Source organism: Saccopteryx leptura, chromosome 10 (genome assembly GCF_036850995.1).
Source record: "Saccopteryx leptura isolate mSacLep1 chromosome 10, mSacLep1_pri_phased_curated, whole genome shotgun sequence".
Classification (NCBI taxonomy): domain Eukaryota; kingdom Metazoa; phylum Chordata; class Mammalia; order Chiroptera; family Emballonuridae; genus Saccopteryx; species Saccopteryx leptura.
In genome coordinates this window covers 50,453,317-50,473,402 of record NC_089512.1, presented here as the reverse complement: position 1 = coordinate 50,473,402, position 20,086 = coordinate 50,453,317, and the positions used below count along the sequence as shown (strand labels likewise).

The window sequence follows — 20,086 nt, the reverse complement described above, 5'->3', positions numbered from 1 at the left end:
GAGTCTGTCTGACTTTCTCCCCATTTCCAGCTTCGGAAAAATACAAAAAAAAAAAAAAAAAAGGAATCAAACCCAGGACTTCACATGTTGGGCTGATGCTCTACCTCTGAGCCAACTGGCCACTGCCGGTGTTTTATTCTTTTTGTTGCAATAGTAAATGGAATTTTTTTTCCATTTCTCTTTCATATAGTTTATTGGTAGTATAGAGAAATACAACAGATTTTTTTTTTTTAATTTTTATTTCCCATATGTGCCTTGACCAGGCAAGCCCAGGGTTTTTTTTGAACCGGCGACCTCAGTGTTTCCATGTCAACACCTTATCCACTGCGCCACCACAGGTCAGGCTACAACAGATTTTTGTATATTGATTTTATATCCTGTGACTTTACTGTATTCATTTATTATTATAATTTTTTGGTAAAGTCTTTAAAATTTTTTTATATTTTAAATTTTTATTGATTTTGGGGGGTGGAGAGAGAAAAAGAAAAAACAGCAATTTGTTTCTGTATATGCCCCTGACTGGGGATCAAACTAGAAACCTTTGTATATGGGGAGGATGCTCCAACCTACTGAGCTATCCAGCCAGGGTCCTATCTTTCAATATTTTGAATAAATCGTTCCACTCTCTCCTGGCCTGTCAAGTTGCTGCTGAGAAAGATAACCTGAAGGGGTTTCCTTTGTAGGTTACTGTCCCCCCCCACCCCCCCGCCCGGCTTCCTTGAGAATTCTTTGTCATTAACTTTTGACAGGTTTAAAATAATGTTTTAGAGGTTATTTGCATTGAAATAATTATTGCTAGCTTCTTGTGCTTAAATGTTCAGTTCCTTCCCTATGTTTGGGAAGTCCTCACCAATTATTTCTTTTTTTTATTTTTATCTTTTTATTTTTATTTATTCATTTTAGAGGGGGGGGGGAGAGAGAGAGAGAGAGAGAGAGAGAAGGGGGGGAGGAGCAGGAAGCCTCAACTCCCATATGTGCCTTGACCGGCAAAGGCCAGGGTTTTGAACTGGCGACCTCAGCGTTCCAGGTCGACGTTTTATCCACTGCACCACCACTGGTCAGGCCTCATCAATTATTTCTTGGAATAGGCTCTCTGTCCGCTTCTCCCTCTGGAATATCCATTAGCCTTGTGAAATAGTTCTTGTAGAGGTCTTTCATTTAAAAAAATCTTAGTTCTCTCATCTTTTCCACCAGATTCATTTCTCAATCTCTATTTTCGAGTTTGCTGATTCTCTCTCTCCTGTCTGGTGTGCTATGTTTCTGGTGCTCTCCGACGCACTATTCATATCGTTTATTGAGTTCTTCAGCTCTAGAATTTGTTGAGTTCTTTATTCTAGTTTCATCTCTCTGGTAAAGTACTCTTTGTGTTCATTTATTTTATTCCTGAATTCACTGTACTGCCTTTCTGAGTTTTCTCATCTCATTGAGTTCCTTCATTACTATTTTGATTTTATCATTGAAACCACAGTCTTCCATGACTTCTGAGTTTAGTTTCTGGAGTATAGTTTCTGGAGTATTGTCATTTTCTTTCTGTGTTATGTTGGTTGTTCATGGTGTTTGGATTATTTTATGCTGGACATTTGAACTAAAAACCTATCTTACTTAGGTACCATTTTGGTTTTAACACTTCAACAGGTTGGTATTTAGAAGTCTTTGTTTTCCAGAAGATGGTGCTATAGTGCAAGTTTTTGTTTTGTCTTACCACTACCTGCACCTCCAGGATTGTGGTTGGGGTGGCCCCACTGTAATCATGGAACTTAACCATCCAGAGTGGTGTGTTTCTCACTGTGTCCAGGTTGCCTAGGTCTTGGGGCACCACCACCACCATCAGGTGGAGGTGGTGTGACAGGTGGTAGGGAGGCAGATTTGCCTGTTTTCCTACAGGTGCTGGTGTTGCAGGAGGCTGTTGATACATCTCTGTTGCTATCAGGTTCTGGATACAGTTGGGGGAGTGAGCCAGAGTCTAGGGTGCCAATATTACTGCTGCTGGGGAACTGTCTGCAGGACTGTACGTACCCATCTTTCTCCCATTCGAACTCCTGTGTTTCCAGTATGCCCACCTCCAGACCTACTGATGTGTGGATCTCTCTGGCGTCCTAGTGTGTTGAGCAGTGAACCTTTTGTTGGGTTACAGAAGTCTGACTGGTTGTAAATTTACAGGGAGATACAAAGAGGTTGTCTCACTCTGCTGTGATGTTGATGTCACTCACTTTTATTTTTAGAAAGTATCTCTTCACTAGGTATATAAATTCTAGGCTGCTTTTTTTCCCTTTCAGCATTTCAAAGATGTTATTAATTTTCTTATGGGTTGCATAATTTCTGTTGACATTTTTAGTTATCTGTCAGTAACTGTGGGGGATTGGTTCCAGGACCCTTGTGGATAAACAAAGTCTGCAGATGCTCAAGTCCCTTATATAAATAACATAGTGTGGTACCAGTGTGTAACCTATATTTGCATGTAGGCCACTGCAGGGCATGCCTACACCCCACTTGGTTTGCGTGGATTCAGCTTAGTGTTTGGTGTGTGGCAAATTCAAGTTTTGCTTTTTGGAACTTCCTGGGACTTTTTTCCTGAATATTTTCAATCTGTGTTTGGTTGACTCCACAGATGCAAAACCCATGGATATGGAGGGCAGACTATATTTGTTCCTCTGTATGTAATATGCCTTTTTCTCGGACTGTTTGTATAATTTATTTTTTAAACCAGGAAGAATAGCTTCCCCCAATTTATTTTTTAAGATTTTATTTATTTACTTGAGAGGAGAGACAGAAGGGGGAGGAGCAGGAAGCATCAACTCCCGTATGTGCCTTGACCAGGCAAGCCCAGGGTTTCGAACCAGTGACCTCAGTGTTCTGGTTGACACTTGATCCATTGCGCCATCACGTCAGACTGTTTGTATAATTTGAAATTTCAAGTTTTATTATGGGGTATGTAAGTGTTTAGTGTTTCTTTTTCTATGGAGGGGTTCCAGTTTTCTTGGATTTTTAGGGTTATAGCTTTGTTCTGGTTTGAAAGTTCTGGCTGTTCATGTATTTTTTCTCTTCCTGCCTTTAATTTTTTTCTCCTTGAGATTCCAGTTTACACATTTTAGACTACTTACTATTGTCCCACAGGCCACAGTTGCTTGGTTCATTTCTTAGACCCCTTTTTTCTGTGCTCATCTGTATAGTTTCTATTGCTGTGTCTTTAGACTTAGTGCATCTTGCCTGCTGTAGTGTCTGATCTGCTCTTAATCCCACCAAGGTCGATTTTCACTGCAGATACTGTTTTGTTTGTTTTGTAGATACTGTTTTAAAGTCCTACTCTGCTAATTCCATTGACTCATTTCTATGTCTATTACTGTTTTTTTTCTCTCCTGATGATGGGTAATATTTTCCTGCTTCTTTGCATGCTGGTAATTTTGGACTGGCTGCTAGACACTGAATTTTGTTATTAAATGCTGAATTTTGTTTTTCCTTTAAAGAGTGTTGGACTTTGATCTGGCACAAAGTGAAATTATTTGTGGATCAGTTTGACCTTTTCAAGTCTTGCTTTTAAGATTCAGGACAGCCTTTTCTCTAGACCAAGTTTTAAGATCTATTGAGGTATGTCTTTCTTAGGACTCTACTGAATGCCCTATGTTTATGAAGTTGTTGGGAAAATGAACTATTCTCACTCCTCTGTGAATTTCCAGGAATTGTTTAGTCGATTGCTTTCCAGTCATGAAGTTTCACCCTTCATATATGCAGGTTAGAAGTTGGTCAAAGAACCCTTTTACAGACCTTACTCACAAGTTTGTGCTCTCTGAGCAGTGACCTTGTCTCTGGTGCTCTACCCTGTAAGTTGTAGCTTAGCTTTCCTGAACTCTGATTTGTCTCTTCAACTCATGAGACCATTAGATGCTGGATTCTGTCTCCCTGACCTTTAGCCTGGAAACTGCCTCTAGGGAGTAAGCTGGACAGTTATGCTCCCTCACTTCTGAGGGAGCTGTCACATATCTGAAAGTAGCAGTTTTGTGTATTTTGTGTGCTTTTCTAGTTGTTTACAGTGTGAGGAAAATCACAGGTGTTAATCCTTTATGTGCAGAAGTGGAAACCTCTTCTGTAGAACTCATGTGAAACTTCTAGTTTCAACAGTTGTTCTGTCATTGGCTTGCTGAGTTTTCTATTCAGAATGGATAATTTAATTATTTGATGGTAATTCTTGAGTTACCTGGCTCAAAGGATCATAAGAACTGCTCCCCTTGCTATGCAGATCCCATGCAGGTATTAAGGCTATGAATGTGTGGCACTACTTCAGATTCAGTGGTTTGAGGGACTACCTTAATGTTGTCTGGGGGTTTCTATTGCTATGCTGGTTGCTTTGTATTTTTGAAAGGATTATAAAAATCATTGTGGCTCCTACTGCCTTTTGACCCTTTGAGCAGTCTCTATACCTTAACCTTTTATTGAGTTTTTATTGATTTTAGAGGGGAGAGGGGAAGAGAGAAAGGGATGGGGGAAGGAGCAGGAAGCTTCTACTCTTAGTAGTTGCTTCTCCAGTAGTTGCTTCTTATGTGCCCGACCAGGCAAGCCCGGGATTTTGAACCAGCAACCTCAGCATCCCATCCCACATCGGCGCTTTATCCTGAGCCACCACAGGTCAGGCATATATACCTTTACCTTTTAAATCACCTTTACATTACTCTCACCTGGGGTGGCAACTGCCCTGGAATAGTAACATAGTACAATATTTCCAGTAATTAGCCCATTTTGTGGTAACAAATCTGGATTTTTCTTACTCCAAGAATGGTGAATGTGTTACTACTCTATGCATAAACTGTTGAAGGTGATAATTTTACATACCTCCAGATTATCTTACCTGGTCTTGGTGGTGTAAGCTACAAAAAGAACTTATGGCCAGGAGCCCACTGACCCATCACCAACCCAGTGTGTGACATGGAATTAGTCCCTGCTCATTATTCACTTGTTGAGTGCCTGGCACCAGCAGGAAGGCCAGGCCTGTCCGCGGGGAGCACAGGGTTTGTTAGGGAGGGCAGGCATGTCTGTAGAGCTAACTAGAAATCAGTGTAGTCTGTGTCCACTGAGAAATATATGCAAAGGTGCCTTCTTGTGCCTTTCTTTTCTCATGTGAATTATAGGGGGGGGGGGGGGGCGGAAGCCCTAGCTGTTTTCATATTGTTCCCAAAGATTTGGATTTTGCAGTGATTTGGAAGGCTGAGTTGGCTCATGGGTTCTCACTTCAACACAGTAGATACACCGTTTCCCATTTTATGTATTACAATTTTTTATTTTAAAATGGGTTTTGCTACAGAATGAAGGATGAGAAGCAGGTAGAATAGGGATCCACACTCTTCTGTGCACAGAGCCTCCTGAGGTGAGTGGCTTGACCTTTTGTTTAAGTGTACTCATATCAACCTCTGGTTTAATCACCACTTCTAGATAAGCTGAGGAGCCCCCTCATTTCACCTTAAGAATACTAACTTCGGACCCAAGATGGATCAGGACCCAAACACTGGCTTTAGCAATGTGGCAGTGGTCAATCCTGAATAGGTCTCTGCCTTCTGTGCCAATCCCTCAGTAAATTGGGGGGTATAAACCTGCAGGTTTATTGTGCTGCTAGAGGTGTGAAAGAACCAAGTGTGCTGCCCGCTCACAGCAGGTCGCAGTAAGTGGTAGCTATTGTTGTGACTGCTGATTAAGATGAGGGCCCTAGGGCCTCTGCTGAGAGGTGATACTTGGTTCAGGGTTGATCTGGACCAAAACCAAGGTCTCCATCACAGGCCCTTCCTGTCACTGACAGGGTCAATAAATTGAATGTATTGTGCCCTCTCTTCTGGCCAGTCTCTTAACTATTGGTATTTGGTTAGTACTAGCCTGCCTCTGATGGCATTTTGTGGGTCACCTACATGTATTTGCTTATTTGAGTCTTAGAACCATTCTGCGGGACAGACTTTATTAGTCTCACTCTACAGAGGAGGATGTGTACTCAGAGAGTAAGTGGCAGAGCCAGGCTTACAGGCTGTAACTAAAGACCAAGTCCAGCAGTCCTTTTACAGTGCTCAGTATGGGACCTCTGTTTAATAGAATCATGGTTGCTCACGCTGCAACAAATCAGCTTTGGGGATGAGGTTTGGCCAATGTTGACCAACAAGAGTCAAAATGAACTTTTTAGGGAGGATACTGCAGGGAGAATTATAAACAACAGGTTTAATTACTTTGGAAAGAAAATTTTCCAAATAATGCATAAAAATGGCCAAAAGCTATTTTAAAAGAACAGATTTGAAGATCATTTGTACATAGTTTTTTTCCTTATAACATGAATGTTTTCAGCCAGACAGTAAATTACAAATCATATCAAATCATGTTAAGGCAGATGATCAATCTGGTTGTAGTTTAAACTATTCCTGGGAAAGTAATCCTGTTGGAGTTTGAGCTCTTCTTCCGAGCTGTTTGGTCAGTTGGTCGAGGAAGGGGCAGTCCGGAAACTGGCAGGTGGAGGAGCTGGGTCCCGCCTGTCTTGTCACTGCTCGTTCTGCTGGCCTTCTGTGACTGAAGCAGACACGGAACCCTGGCCCTTGTTGACATCACTGATGCACACCCACTGCCCGTCGACTGACTCCTTCCACAGAGTTACCTGCAAGCAGCAGACACATCATCTCACTGGATCCCTAATGAGGGCCAAGATCCCATAAAGAACCACGGCTCACAGCCTCTTTGGTAAACAGAGGACTTATCTTGGTTCCCTCATTGAAATCCCATCAAAACAGAAGAAAAAGTGACATCAAGATGGTGACATGGGTAGTTGGAAACAATTTCACTTCCCCTTAAAAGAACTACTTACTATTCATGGACAAGAGACCACTAAGAGAATATGTGAGGCTGATGCATCCCCTGCACCAGCAGCCAGGAGAGACTGCCTTAGAAACGTAAGACGAATGGCCACATGCTAATTGTCCCCCTTTTTCCCAGGCAGGTGCAGTACCGTGCTGAAACCATGGTTCTTCTGGAGGGGAGAAAAAGCACCACAAGAGCTGTGGTGTCGCTCACTTTGTGGGCGTCCCTACTCTGGTTTTGCCCCAAGGGGATTGCAGGTGAACTTATGGGGTCAATGACTGGGAGTAGATTGTGACAGAGAAAGGGGGAGGGACTTTCAACAACCAGATCTTGGTAGACCTACTGCAGAGTCCAACCCCTGGCTTTCTTCATCAGTAGAACCAAGTCAAGGGCACAGTCTGACCAGGGAACTTGGTGGGTCCCCAAACAAGGCGATTTGCCCACTCTGGTGAGTCAGAGCCCTAACTTCTGCAGAGTGTTCCCCCTGCAGAGATGGCTGGTAAGAAGACCTCAAATCCACATCTTCCACCAACTGTATGGCTGAGAGGAAGGTGGGCAGGCACAGCTGCTTGCCTCCAGAGCAAAGATAGTAAGTAGCTCCTTTCAGCCAGGAAACTCAGTGCACGACACATCTTGAGTCAAAGCCAGAAAGAACACCAGTGGCCTTAGGAACTTCTTTTCCCACTGAGCCAGGAAGGAAAACTAATTTGTGGCCTCTCTTATTGCTGAATACAGCTTTCAGACCAGGGACCTTACCAGAGCACACAGGAAACTGAGTCTCATCAAAGAGCCCTGCTTAGCCTGACCTGTGGTGGCGCAGTGGATAGAGCGTCGGACTGGGATGCAGAGGACCCAGGTTCAAGACCCCGAGATTGCCAGCTTGAGCGCGGGCTCATCTGGTTTGAGCAAAAGCCTACCAGCTTGAACCCAAGGTTGCTGGGTCCAACAAGGGGTTACTCGGTCTGCTGAAGGCCCGTGGTCAAGGCACATATGAGAAAGCAATCAATGAACAACTAAGGTGTTGCAATGCGCAAGGAAAAACTAATGATTGATGCTTCTCATCTCTCTCCGTTCCTGTCTGTCCCTGTTTATCCCTCTCTCTGACTCTCTCTCTCTCTGTAAAAAAAAATAAAAAAATAAAAAAACAAAACAAAAAAACCCTGGACTTGCCCAGCCAAGGCACGTATGGAGTTGATGCTTCCTGCTCCCCCCCTTCTCACTCTCGTCTCTAAAATGAATTAAAAAAAAAAAAAAAAAAAAAAAGAGGCCCTGGCCAGTTGGCTCAGTGATAGAGCATCGGCCTGGCGTGCAGGAGTCCTGGGTTTGATTCCCAGCCAGGGCACAGAGGAGAAGCACCCATCTGCTTCTCCACCCCTCCCCATCTCCTTCCTCTCTGTCTCTCTCTTCCCCTCCTGCAGCCGAGGCTCCATTGGAGCAAAGTTGGCCCAGGCACGGAGGATGGCTCCATGGCTTCTGCCTCAGGAGCTACAATGGCTCTGGTTGCAACAGAGCAATGCCCCGGATGGGCAAAGCGACGCCCGCTGGTGGGCATGCTGGGTGGATCCCGGTCGGGTGCATGCAGGAGTCTGTCTGACTGCTTCCCCGTTTCCACCTTCAGAAAAATACAAAAAAACAACAACCCCTGCTTAGAGCAGGGTTTACTTGGAATAGTGCTTTACTGTCTGTAGAGCAAAACAAGTGACCTCACCTGACCAAGATATTCAATGCATTCTTGCCTGATGCGGGTCCCCAAACAAGCTCTGGGTGCTGTCCTACTGTCCTGCCAGGGCAGGGAAGCTAATTCATAGCCTCACCCATTGCTGAGTAGAGTGCCCAGTCCTGTCCATGTAATAAGTCTAACTAGCCAAGGTAGGGAACTAAGCCAGCAGTCATATCCAGCTGTTCTCAGTGTTCCCTCCCAACTCATAGCTGTTTTGCCCAGACAGAACCTATTAAGAAGCCCCACCCGCCCAAAGATGTTACCAGCAGGTATATCCAGAAGCCCAAAATGAGCTGGTTGGTAAAGAACTGTCTCTTCCAAAGTGAACCCATAATGCCTTCAGTATGCAGATGCTAACACAAGATAGCAGGGTGCATGATGCCGCCAAAGGAAAGGAATAAAGCTCTAGTAACCGATACTGAAGAAATAGAGATCAGTGAACTATCAGATAAAGAACTCAGAATAGCCTGGCCAGGCGGTGGTGTAGTGGATAGAGCGTCAGACTGGGATGTGGAGGACCCAGGTTTGAGACCTCGAGGTCGCCAGCTTGAGCGTGGGCTCATCTGGTTTGAGCAAAGCTCACCAGCTCGGACTCAAGGTCGCTGGCTCGAGCAAGGGGTGACTCAGTCTGCTGCCCCCCAGTCAAGGCACATATGAGAAATCAGTCAATGAACAACTAAGGAGCTGCAGCAAAGAATTGATGTTTCTCATCTCTCTCCCTTCCTGTCTGTCTGTCCCTGCCAAAAAACAAAACTCAGAATAATCCTTTTGAAGTTTAGTGAACTCCAAGAATACACAACTAAATGAGATCACTATAACAATGCATGAACAAAACAAAGTTTGACAAAGTGATAGAAACAATCAAGAAAAATAAAAAAACCAAAAAACCAAATCCAAGAGCTGAAAATACAATAACTGAATTTATGGAATTTAAAAGCAGCCTCAACAATGTACAAGAAAGAACTATGAACTGTAAGACATAACATTTGGAATTATTTAGTCAGAAGAACAAGAAAGAAATGAAAACGTATAGAATGCCAAAGGGACTTATGAGGACACAATGAAAAGAAACAATACAGTAGCCTCCACTGCCACTATCTACCCCCCAGTGGATGACAAACCATGGACAGTACTGAACCCCATACACATCTATGATAAAGTTTAATTTACAAATGAGGCACAGTAAGAGAATAACAATAATAGAACAATTGTGACAATATACTGTAATAAAAGTTACGTAAATATGGTCTCTTTTTCAAAGTGTCTTGTACTTAGAGGAAGCATGTTATGGCGTCTCTTTGGTATATACACATTGTCAGCATCACTACACTCGTGCTTTGGGACCATTAAGTACAATAAGGGTTACTTCAACGTAAGCACTCTGCTACAACACAGCTACTGACAAAAAGGTGAGGAATGTATACAGCATGGATACACTGGGCAAAGGGATAATACATGTAGCAGGCAGGATAGGGTGAGATTTCACTAACCCACATAGGGCAATGCAATTTAAGACTTATGAATTGTTACTTCTGGAATTTTCCATTTAAAATTTTCAGAATGTGTTTGACTATAGGTAACTGAAGCCGTGGGAAGAGAAACTGGGTAAAGGAGAACTACTTTATTCATGTTATGGGAATGTCAGAAAGAGAAAGAGACAGAATGTATATTTAAAGCAATAATTGCTGAAAACTTCCCAACCTGCTGAAGGAAACAGACATCCAGATCAAAGAGGCCCAGAGGATCCCAAACAGGTTGAACCCAAATAAGGTTACACTGAGACAACATTATACTTAAACTGTCAAAAGCTGAAAAGAAAAAAATTTAAAAGCAAGAGAAAAGACTAGTTACAGACAAGGAAATATCCATAAGACTTAGCAGGTTTCTCAACAAAAACTTTTTTAGGTCAGAAGTTAGGTAAGAAGAACTTGGTTGCAGAGCCAGGGAATAATGTCCCAGATGGGCAGAGCATCACCCCCTAGTGGGCTTGCCAGGTGGATCCTGGTTGGGGTGCATGTGGGAGTCTGTCTCTGCCTCCCCTCCTCACTGAAAAAAAACAAATAGAACATGCACAAAAAAACAGGTATTATAATTTTAAGATGATTATATAAGCCTCATGATAAAAACAAAAAAAGCAGAGTAACAAATAAGGATCCATGGATCTACTAAACAGAGAACATGAAAATGGCACCTGACCAGACGGTGGCGCAGTGGATAGAGCGTCAGACTGGGATGTGGAGGACCCAGGTTTGAGACCCCGAGGTCACTAGCTTGAGCACTTGCTCATTTGGTTTGAGCAAAGCTCACCAGCTTGGCCCCAAGATCGCTGGCTCGAGCAAGGGGTTACTAGGTCTGCTGAAGGCCCGCGGTCAAGATACATATGAGAAAGCAATCAATGAACAACTAAGGCGTCACAACAAAAAACTGATGATTGATGCTTCTCATCTCTCTCCGTTCCTGTCTGTCTGTCCCTATCTATCCCTCTCTCTGACTCTCTGTCTCTGTAAAATAAAAATCTTAAAAAAAAAAGAAAATGGTTTTACCAATAGTTTTACCAATCATTACTTTTAAAGTAAATGGGTTAAAATCTCTAATCAAAATACATAAAATGGCTGAATGGAGAAGAAAAACAAGATCCAACGGTCTGCTGCCTGCAAGAAATTCACTTTATTCTGAAATATACACAGACTTAGAGTTAAGGGATGGAAAACGGTTTTTCAAGCAAATGCTAACCAAAATAAAAAGACTATCAGAGCTAAAAGGAGACATAAACAGCAATACAATAATAGTTGGGAACTTTCATACCTCACTCACAATAATGGATAGATTATCCAAACAGAGACTCAGAAAGGAAACAGCAGATTTGAACACTATATACACCAAATAGACCTAAAAGACATATATAAAACATTCTGACAATAGCAGAAAATACTTTTTTTTTTACAGAGTCAGAGAGAGATGAGAAGCATCAATCATTAGTTTTTCGTTGTGACGCCTTAGTTGTTCATTGATTGCTTTCTCATATGTGCCTTGACTGTGGGGCTACAGCAGACCGAGTAACCCCTTACTCAAGCCAGCGACCTTGGGTCCAAGCTGGTGAGCTTTGCTCAAACCAGATGAGCCCATGCTCAAGCTGGCAACCTCAGGGTCTCAAACCTGGGTCCTCCGCATCCCAGTCAGACGTTCTATCCACTATGCCACCGCCTGGTCAGGAGATACAGTCTTCTTAAATGCACATGGGACGTTAGTTTTAGAATAGACCGTATGTTAGGTCACAAATTAAATCTTAGCAAATTCAAGAAGATTAAAATAATATCAACTACCTTCTCTGACTGCAATGGTATGAGAAACTGGAAGAAAATGGGAAAATTCACAAATACATGGAAAACAAACTCTCTTAAGTAAATTAAATTAAATTGAAAGAATAAGGTATCTTGAGATGTAAAAAAGGAAAATAATACACCAAAAGTTTTGGGATAAAGCAAAAGCAGTTTTATGAAGAAAGTTCACAGCAATAAACATCTACATTAAGAAAGATCCGGCCCTGGCCAGTTGGCTCAGCGGTAGAGCATCGGCCTGGCATGCGGGAGTCCCGGGTTCGATTCCCGGCCAGGGCACACAGGAGAGGTGCCCATCTGCTTCTCCACCCCTCCCCCTCTCCTTCCTCTCTGTCTCTCTCTTCCCCTCCCGCAACCGAGGCTCCATTGGAGCAAAGATGGCCCAGGTGCTGGGGATGGCTCTGTGGCCTCTGCCTCAGGTGCTAGAATGGCTCTGGATGCAACAGAGCGATGCCCCAGATGGGCAGAACATCGCCCCCTGGTGGGCATGCCGGGTGGATCCCAGTTGGGCGCATGCAGGAGTCTGACTGCCTCCCCGTTTCCAGCTTCGGAAAAATGAAAAAAGAAAGAAAGAAAGAAAGATCCCGCCTGACCTGTGGTGGCACAGTGGATAAAGCATCGACCTGGAAACCTGGAAATGCTGAGGTCGCCGGTTCGAAACCCTGGGCTTGCCTGGTCAAGGCACATATGGGAGTCGATGCTTCCAGCTCCTCCCCCCCCTCTTCTCTCTCTCTCCTCCTCTCTCTCCTCTCTCTAAAAAAAAAAAAAAAAATGAATAAAATTAAAAAAAAGCAAACAAAAAAACTTAGGATGTAAAAAAAAAAAAAAAAAAATCCCAAATAAAACCTAACTGCCTTAATGAACAACAACAACAAAAAAACCTAGCTCAAAATAAGCAGGAAGGAAGGAAATAATATTGATTATAACAGAGAGCAGGAAATAATAAGGATCAGAGCAGAAATAAACAAAAAAGATTAACCAAAGTAAGAGCCGGTTCTCTGAAAAGATAAAACCAACAAACTAGACTAACCAACCAAGGAAAAAAGGAAGAGGACCCAAATCAACAAAATTTTAAGTGAAAAAGACATTACACTGATACTACACAAATAGAATCATAAGAGACATCAATAACTAACTAGACACCGACAAACTGGAAGGTGATGAAGGAACAGAAGAATTCTTAGAAACATATAAACCACTGAAACAATCAAGAAGAAAGAGAAAGTGTGACTATACCAATTACCAATAAGGAGATTGAATAAGTAATAAAAAAAATCTCCAATGAAGAAAAGCCTAGGCATCACCAATAAATTTTACCGAGCATTAAAGAACAATTAATAGCAAGTCTTAACTCAAAAAAAATTAACGAGGAGGAAACACACCCAAATTCATATTATGAGGCCATCATTACACTGATACCAAAGCCTGAAAAGGACCTCATCAAAAGATTACAGAATATATCCATCACAGATATAGATGCAAAAATTCTCAACAAAACACTAGCAAGCCAAATTCAGCAGCACATTAAAAGTATCATTTGGCCCTGGCCAGCTGGCTCAGTGGATAGAGTTATGGACAGCCCCAGCATATGGACATCCCAGGTTAGATTTCTGGTCAGGGCACACAGGAGAAGCGAGCATCTTCTTTTCTCCTTCCCCTTCTTCCTTTTCTCCCTCCTCTCCTCTCACAGCCAATGGCTCAACTGGTTGAAGTGTGGCCCTCGGTGGTGAGGAAAGCTTGCTTGGTTCGAGCACATCAGCCTCAGGTGCTAAAAATAGCTCGGTTGTGAGCATCAGCCCAAGACAGGCTGCAGGGTAGATTTTGGGGCCCATGTGGAGGGTCTAGCTCCTCTCTCACTTAACCAACAAAAAAGTATCATTCCTCATGGTCATGTGGGATTTATATCTGGGAAACAAGGATGGTTCAACATACACAAATCAATGTGATATATCACATTAGTGGAATAAAAGAAAAAATCGTGATCATCTCAGTACATGCAAAAAAAAAAAGCATTTCATAAATTTCAACATTCATAATAAAAACTCAAAATATTAGGTACAGAAGAAATGTATCTTAACAGAATAAAAGCCATACATGACAGGCCCACAGCCAACATCATACTCACTGGTGAAAGGCTGAAAGCTTTTCCTGTAAGATAGAACAATACATGGGTGCTGCCCATTTTTACCCCTTTTACCAACATAGTCCTTGCCAGAGGAACCAAGAAGAAAAAAAAAGGCATCAGAATTGGAAAGTGAGTAGAATTGTCTCTATTTGCATATGACATCATTTTATATACAGAACACCCTCAAGAATCCTACAAAAACTTTGAGATCTAATCAAAGAATCCAGTGAAGTTGCAGTATACAAAATCAGTAACATTTGCATATACTAGCAACAAATTACCTGAAAAGAAATAAAATAGAGCCCATTTAAAATAGCATCAAAAATAGGCCCTGGCCCACTGGCTCAGAGGTAGAGCATTGGCCCGGTGTGTGGAAGTCCTGGGTTTGATTCCCGGCCAGGGCACACAGGAGAAGCGCCCATCTGCTTCTCCGCCCTTCCCACTCTCCTCCCTCTCCCCTCTCCCCTCTCCCCTCTCCCCTCTCCCCTCTCCCTCTCTCTCTCTCATCCCCCTCTCCCGCCCCGCCCCCCCAGCCAAGGCTCCATTAGAGCAAAGTTGGCTCAGGTGCTGAGGGTGGCTTCATGGCCTCTGCCTCAGGCGCTAGAATGGCTCTGGTTGCCACGGAGCAACACCTCCCTAGTGGGCATGCCGGGTGGATCCCAGTCGGGCACATGCAGGAGTCTCTCTGCCTCCCCGCATCTCCACCAAAAAAAAAAAAAAAAAAAAAAAAAAGGCCATCAAAAACAATAAAATACTTAAGAACTTAAGACTAACGTCGTAGCACAGTGGATGGAGTGTTGACCTGGAATGCTAAGGTTGTAGGTTCAAAACCCTAGGCGTGCCCAGTCAAGGCAGTACAAGAAGCAACTATGAGTTGATGCTCCCCTCCCATCTTTCTCTCTCTCTAAAATCAATCAATAAAATCTTAAAACAACCCTTACCCAAGGAAGTTGTTGTTGATGAAAGAAATGGAAGACAACACAAATGGAAAGATAGCCTATGTTTCTGAAATGAAAGAATATTGTTAAAATGTCCATATTACCATAAATCATCTATAGAATCCATGTAATACCTATTAAGATTCTAATGGCATTTTTTACAGATGTAGAAAATAAAATCCTAAAATTCACATGGGACCACAAAAGAGTCTGAACAGCTGAAGCAATACTGAGAAAGAACAAAGTGGGAGGAATCACACTTCCTGATTTCAAGCTGTATTATAAAGCTTCAGTTAAAAATAATAAGGTACTGGCATTAAAAACAAATAGATCAATGCAACAGAATCAAAAGCTAATAATCCTAAGGATATATGGTCAACTTGTATTTGACAAGGAAGCCAAAAATACTCAATGGAAAATAGTTTCTTCAATAAATGATCCTAGGAAAATTGGGCATACACATATGAAAAGAACCAAAACCCCAGTCTTACATCATTCACAAAAACTAACATGAAATGGATTATATAATTAAATATACCTGAAATCATGAAACTCCCAGAAGAAAATTTAGGAAAAAAGTTCCTTGATACGGGTCCTAGCAATGATTTTTTAGATATGACACCTGAAGCATAAGCAAGTGGGACTATATCAAAAGAAAACGCTTCTCCACAGCAAAAACACCATCAACAAAAAGACAACTGATGGAACGGGAAAGAATATTTGCAAACCATTTATTTGATAAGGAATTAATATAAAAAAACTCCTATAAGTCAATAGCAAAAAAATCAATCCAATCAAAACTGACAAAAAACCATGAATAGACATTTCTCTAAAGATACACATTATGAACAACTATATGCCAACAAATCGGACAATATGGATGAAATGGATAAATTCCTAAAACACAATCTTACAAAACTGAATCAGGAAGAATCACAGAATTTGAGTAGAGAGATTATAACTAGTGAAATTGAAGCAGTAATCAAAACACTCTCAGTTAACAAATGTCCTGGACCAGATGGCTTCACGGGTAAATTGTACCCAACATTCTAAGAAATGACATCATCTTTCTCAAACTATTCCAAAGAAGTTCAAGAAGAGGGAAGACTCCCAAGCTCACTTTATGAGGTCAGTATGATCTTATTTCCAAAACCACATACACTACAAAAAAAAATTATAGACCAATATCCCTGATGAACACAGATGCTAAAATCCTCAATAAAACATCAGCAAACCAGATCCAGCAATACATTAAAAAGATCTGGGCCCTGGCCGGTTGGCTCAGCAGTAGAGCGTCGGCCTGGCGTGCGGGGGACCCAGGTTCGATTCCCGGCCAGGGCACATAGGAGAAGCGCCCATTTGCTTCTCCACCCCCCCCCTTCCTCTCTGTCTCTCTCTTCTCCTCCCACAGCCGAGGCTCCATTGGAGCAAAGATGGCCCGGGCGCTGGGGATGGCTCCTTGGCCTCTGCCCCAGGTGCTAGAGTGGCTCTGGTCGCGGCAAAGCGTCGCCCCTGGTGGGCGTGCCGGGTGGATCCCAGTCGGGCACATGCGGGAGTCTGTCTGACTGTCTCTCCCCGTTTCCAGCTTCAGAAAAATACAAAAAAAAAAAAAAAAAAGAAGAAGAAGAAGAAACCCAAAACAGTTATTCAAAAGAATACATGCACCTGTATATTTACTGCAGTGTTATTTACAATAGCCAAGATCTGGAAGCAGCCCGTGTCCGTGGATAAAAAAGCAGTGGTGGCCCTGGCCAGTTAGCTCAGTGGTAGAGCATCGGCCTGGTGTGCAGGAGTCCCAGGTTCGATTCCCAGCCAGGGCACACAGGAGAAGCGCCCATCTGCTTCTCCACCCCTACCCCTCTCCTTCCTCTCTGTCTCTCTCTTTCCCTCCCGCAGCTCCGTTGGAACAAAGTTGGCCTGAGTGCTGGGGATGGCTCTATGGCCTCTGCCTCAGGCACTAGAATGGCTCTGGTTGTAACAGAGCGACGCCCCAGATGGGCAGAGCATCGTTCCCTGGTGGGCGTGCAGGGTGGATCCAGTCGGGAGCATGCGGGAGTCTGTCTGACTGCCTCCCTGTTTCCAGCTTCAGAAAAATACAAAAAAAAAAAAAAAAAAAAAAAGGCACTGGTACTTTTACAAAATGAACTACTACCTGGCCATAAAAAAGAAGGAAATATTACATTTTGTGAATAATGTTCTATCATTAGAATTATATACAGTATTAGAATTAAATAGTAATAATAATGTAAACACAGATACTATTTTTTTTTTTTGTATTTTTCTGAAGCTGGAAACGGGGAGAGACAGTCAGACAGACTCCCGCAAGCGCCCGACCGGGATCCACCCGGCACGCCCACCAGGGGCAACGCTCTGCCCACCAGGGGGCGATGCTCTGCCCCTCCGGGGCGTCGCTCTGCCGTGACCAGAGCCACTCTAGCGCCTGGGGCAGAGGCCAAGGAGCCATCCCCAGCGCCCGGGCCATCTGTGCTCCAATGGAGCCTTGGCTGCGGGAGGGGAAGAGAGAGACAGAGAGGAAGGAGGGGAGGGGGGTGGAGAAGCAAATGGGCGCTTCTCCTATGTGCCCTGGCTGGGAATCAAACCCGGGTCCCCCACACGCCAGGCCGACGCTCTACCGCTGAGCCAACTGGCCAGGGCCCAGATACTATTTTAACCACGTTGACATAGCTTCAGTGAGAGGATATGGGGTGGTAAAGTACAGTGATTTAAAAAAAAAATTTTACTTAATTGATTTTAGTAAGAGAAGAAGGGAAAGACAGAACATAGATCTGTTCCTGTACATGCCCAGACTGGGGAATCAAACTAGCAACCTCTGTGCTTCAGGACAATGAAGAGCAGTGATTTTTTTTAAGTGAGAGGAAAGGAGATAGTGAGGCAGACTCCCGCATGTGTCCCAACCAGGATCCGCCCAGCAACCCCTGTCTGGGGCCAATGCTCAAATCAACCAAGCTATCCTCAGCATCTGAGGCTGACATTTGGACCAATCAAGCCAGTGGAGAGGAAGAGAGAGAGAAGAGGGAGAGGAAGGGGAAGAGAAGCAGACGGTTGCTCCTCATGTGTGCCTTGACTAGGGGTCAAACCTGAGATTTCCGCACTCCAGGCTGATGCTCTATCCACTCAGCCTACTGGCCAGGGCAAGAGCAGTGATTCTTTTATTTTTTTAATTGATTTTAATTTATTATGTTTATATAGATTCTAGTGTTGCCCCGAATGCACCCCCCCTCCCCCGAAGAGCAGTGATTCTTAAAGCATGGTTCCTAGACCAGCACATCTGCATCACTGATTCAGAAGCTCTAGGGGTGGGGTTGGCAATCTGTGTATTAAGAAGTTTAGTGATGTTAACATTTGAAAACTGTGGCAGAGAAAGAAAGCAGATCAGTAAGTAGGTTTTCTCAACATTAAGTAAACAGTGGAAGAAAGGTAAGAGCTGAAAAGGTTTACCCTGGATAGTGAAAATTAGGAGACTGCATTAAAAAATCATAACCTAATAAAAACTACCTAACGCTAGGCAAACAACAGTTTGATTTAAAAATGATTTAAGAACTACTGCTTTTAGGGACAGACTTTACTTACTAAATATGCACTGTGCAGAATGCTATGGACTGAAAACATATTAAGTCTAGTGAAGGAGTGCTATGAAGACAGGAAACAGTTGAGGTTTTCATAGAAAACAGGCTTACAAAGAAGAGAAGCATTAAGGCAGTGGTTCTCAAAGTGTGTGCCCTAGAAGATTTCCAGGTGCGCCCTATGGTATTCCAGAGAAATATGTGCCTTTTGGGGACCAAAAAACCAACAGGGTTTTTGGAGTTTAGATTTTTGGGGGACAGAGTTGTGGGGAATTGGCTGTAAGCTGACAGTCTGCCCAACCCTCCACCTCACTTGCCTGATTAGGTTGCAAAAGGCTGTTAAGCTATGGTACGGGATTGTTTACACTACACTGATGTTCCCCAGAAAGACTGGAGGCAAGTTTCTTCTATCCTTTGCTTGGTGTAAAGTTATGATGATATGTATGGTGGGGGTTTTCTGCACTCAACACAAGAGTAAAAAGAGAGGAATTCTTCAATGTATTGATGAGGAAATGAATTTGCCTTTCAAATATATCCCCAAACACTGAAGAAATCGCTGGGACACATCAGGCTCATGTTTCTCATAAACACAAGAAGGAAAAAACTTAACACATTTGCGCCGGGACCTGCCGAATTTACTAAATCTTAGAGAATGTATTTATATATATATAAAAAGACAACTTTTTTTGTCGTTTTTTTAACCCCTCTTTTTTACAAATTCTAAAAAACATAACTCAAAAAATGTAACATAAAAATGTTTTTTAATGTCAGAATAAATTTAATTTTGTCATTTATTTTGTTTAATTACCATAAAAGCATGCTTGCACTTTATATATTTTTTCTCTAATATTTGACTTAATTATTACAACATATTTCTCAGAAATTTGTATATCATGTGCCTACAATTATTTATAGGATTTTAAATGTGCCCCAACTTCAAAAAGTTTGAGAACCACTGCATTAAGGTATAGTGACAGCAGACACCTAAACATGGAATGTAGAACCAGGCACTTCCTTCCTGCCTTTAGAGCTGCCTGAGCTCTGGCCTGTCCTGGGTGCCACTGAACCTAGGTTCTAGTCCTAACTCGAGCATTCATTAGAAATAAAAGAGGGTTGGACTGGTTGTCCTTTGGGGGGTCATTACCATTTCAAAATTCTGTGGCTTTGAGAAGGGGCCTGCTAGATCTTTCAGGGACCACTTACCTGAAAGGGACAAGGTGGATAAACACTGACTGCAATGGGTCTTGAAGAGAGATTATTTGTATATCCACATGCATAGCAGAATTATTTACAATAGCCACAAGCTGGAAGGACCCGTGTCCATCAACATATACATGGATAAGACTTCCAGTCAAGATGGTGGAGTAGGTAAATGCAGTGCTCACCTCCTCCAACCACATCAGAATTACAACTCAATTACAGAAGAACCATCACTGAGAACAACTGAAGTCTAGCTAAACAGAATGCCTGTAACGGGTAGGAGGGTGAAGACACGGAAAGGGCAGGTCTCACACTCATGGTGTGGTGATTAAGAATCAGGAGGGGTGTCTTGGCTTCAGAGGCCT

The 20,086-nt window shown here is 42.9% G+C and overlaps 1 protein-coding gene across 1 annotated transcript in view; it reads right to left on the bottom strand.

Moving 5' to 3' along the window:
• Window positions 1–5,914: 5,914 nt before the first annotated feature.
• The window catches only part of SEC13 (SEC13 homolog, nuclear pore and COPII coat complex component), a 53,866-nt gene continuing 39,694 nt past the window's right edge, over window positions 5,915–20,086 (bottom strand). Inside the window, exon 9 of the mRNA XM_066351786.1 lies at window positions 5,915–6,616. Within this exon, the coding sequence (XP_066207883.1) occupies window positions 6,503–6,616 (114 nt within the window). The 3' untranslated portion in view covers window positions 5,915–6,502. The remainder of the gene's footprint in view (window positions 6,617–20,086) is intronic.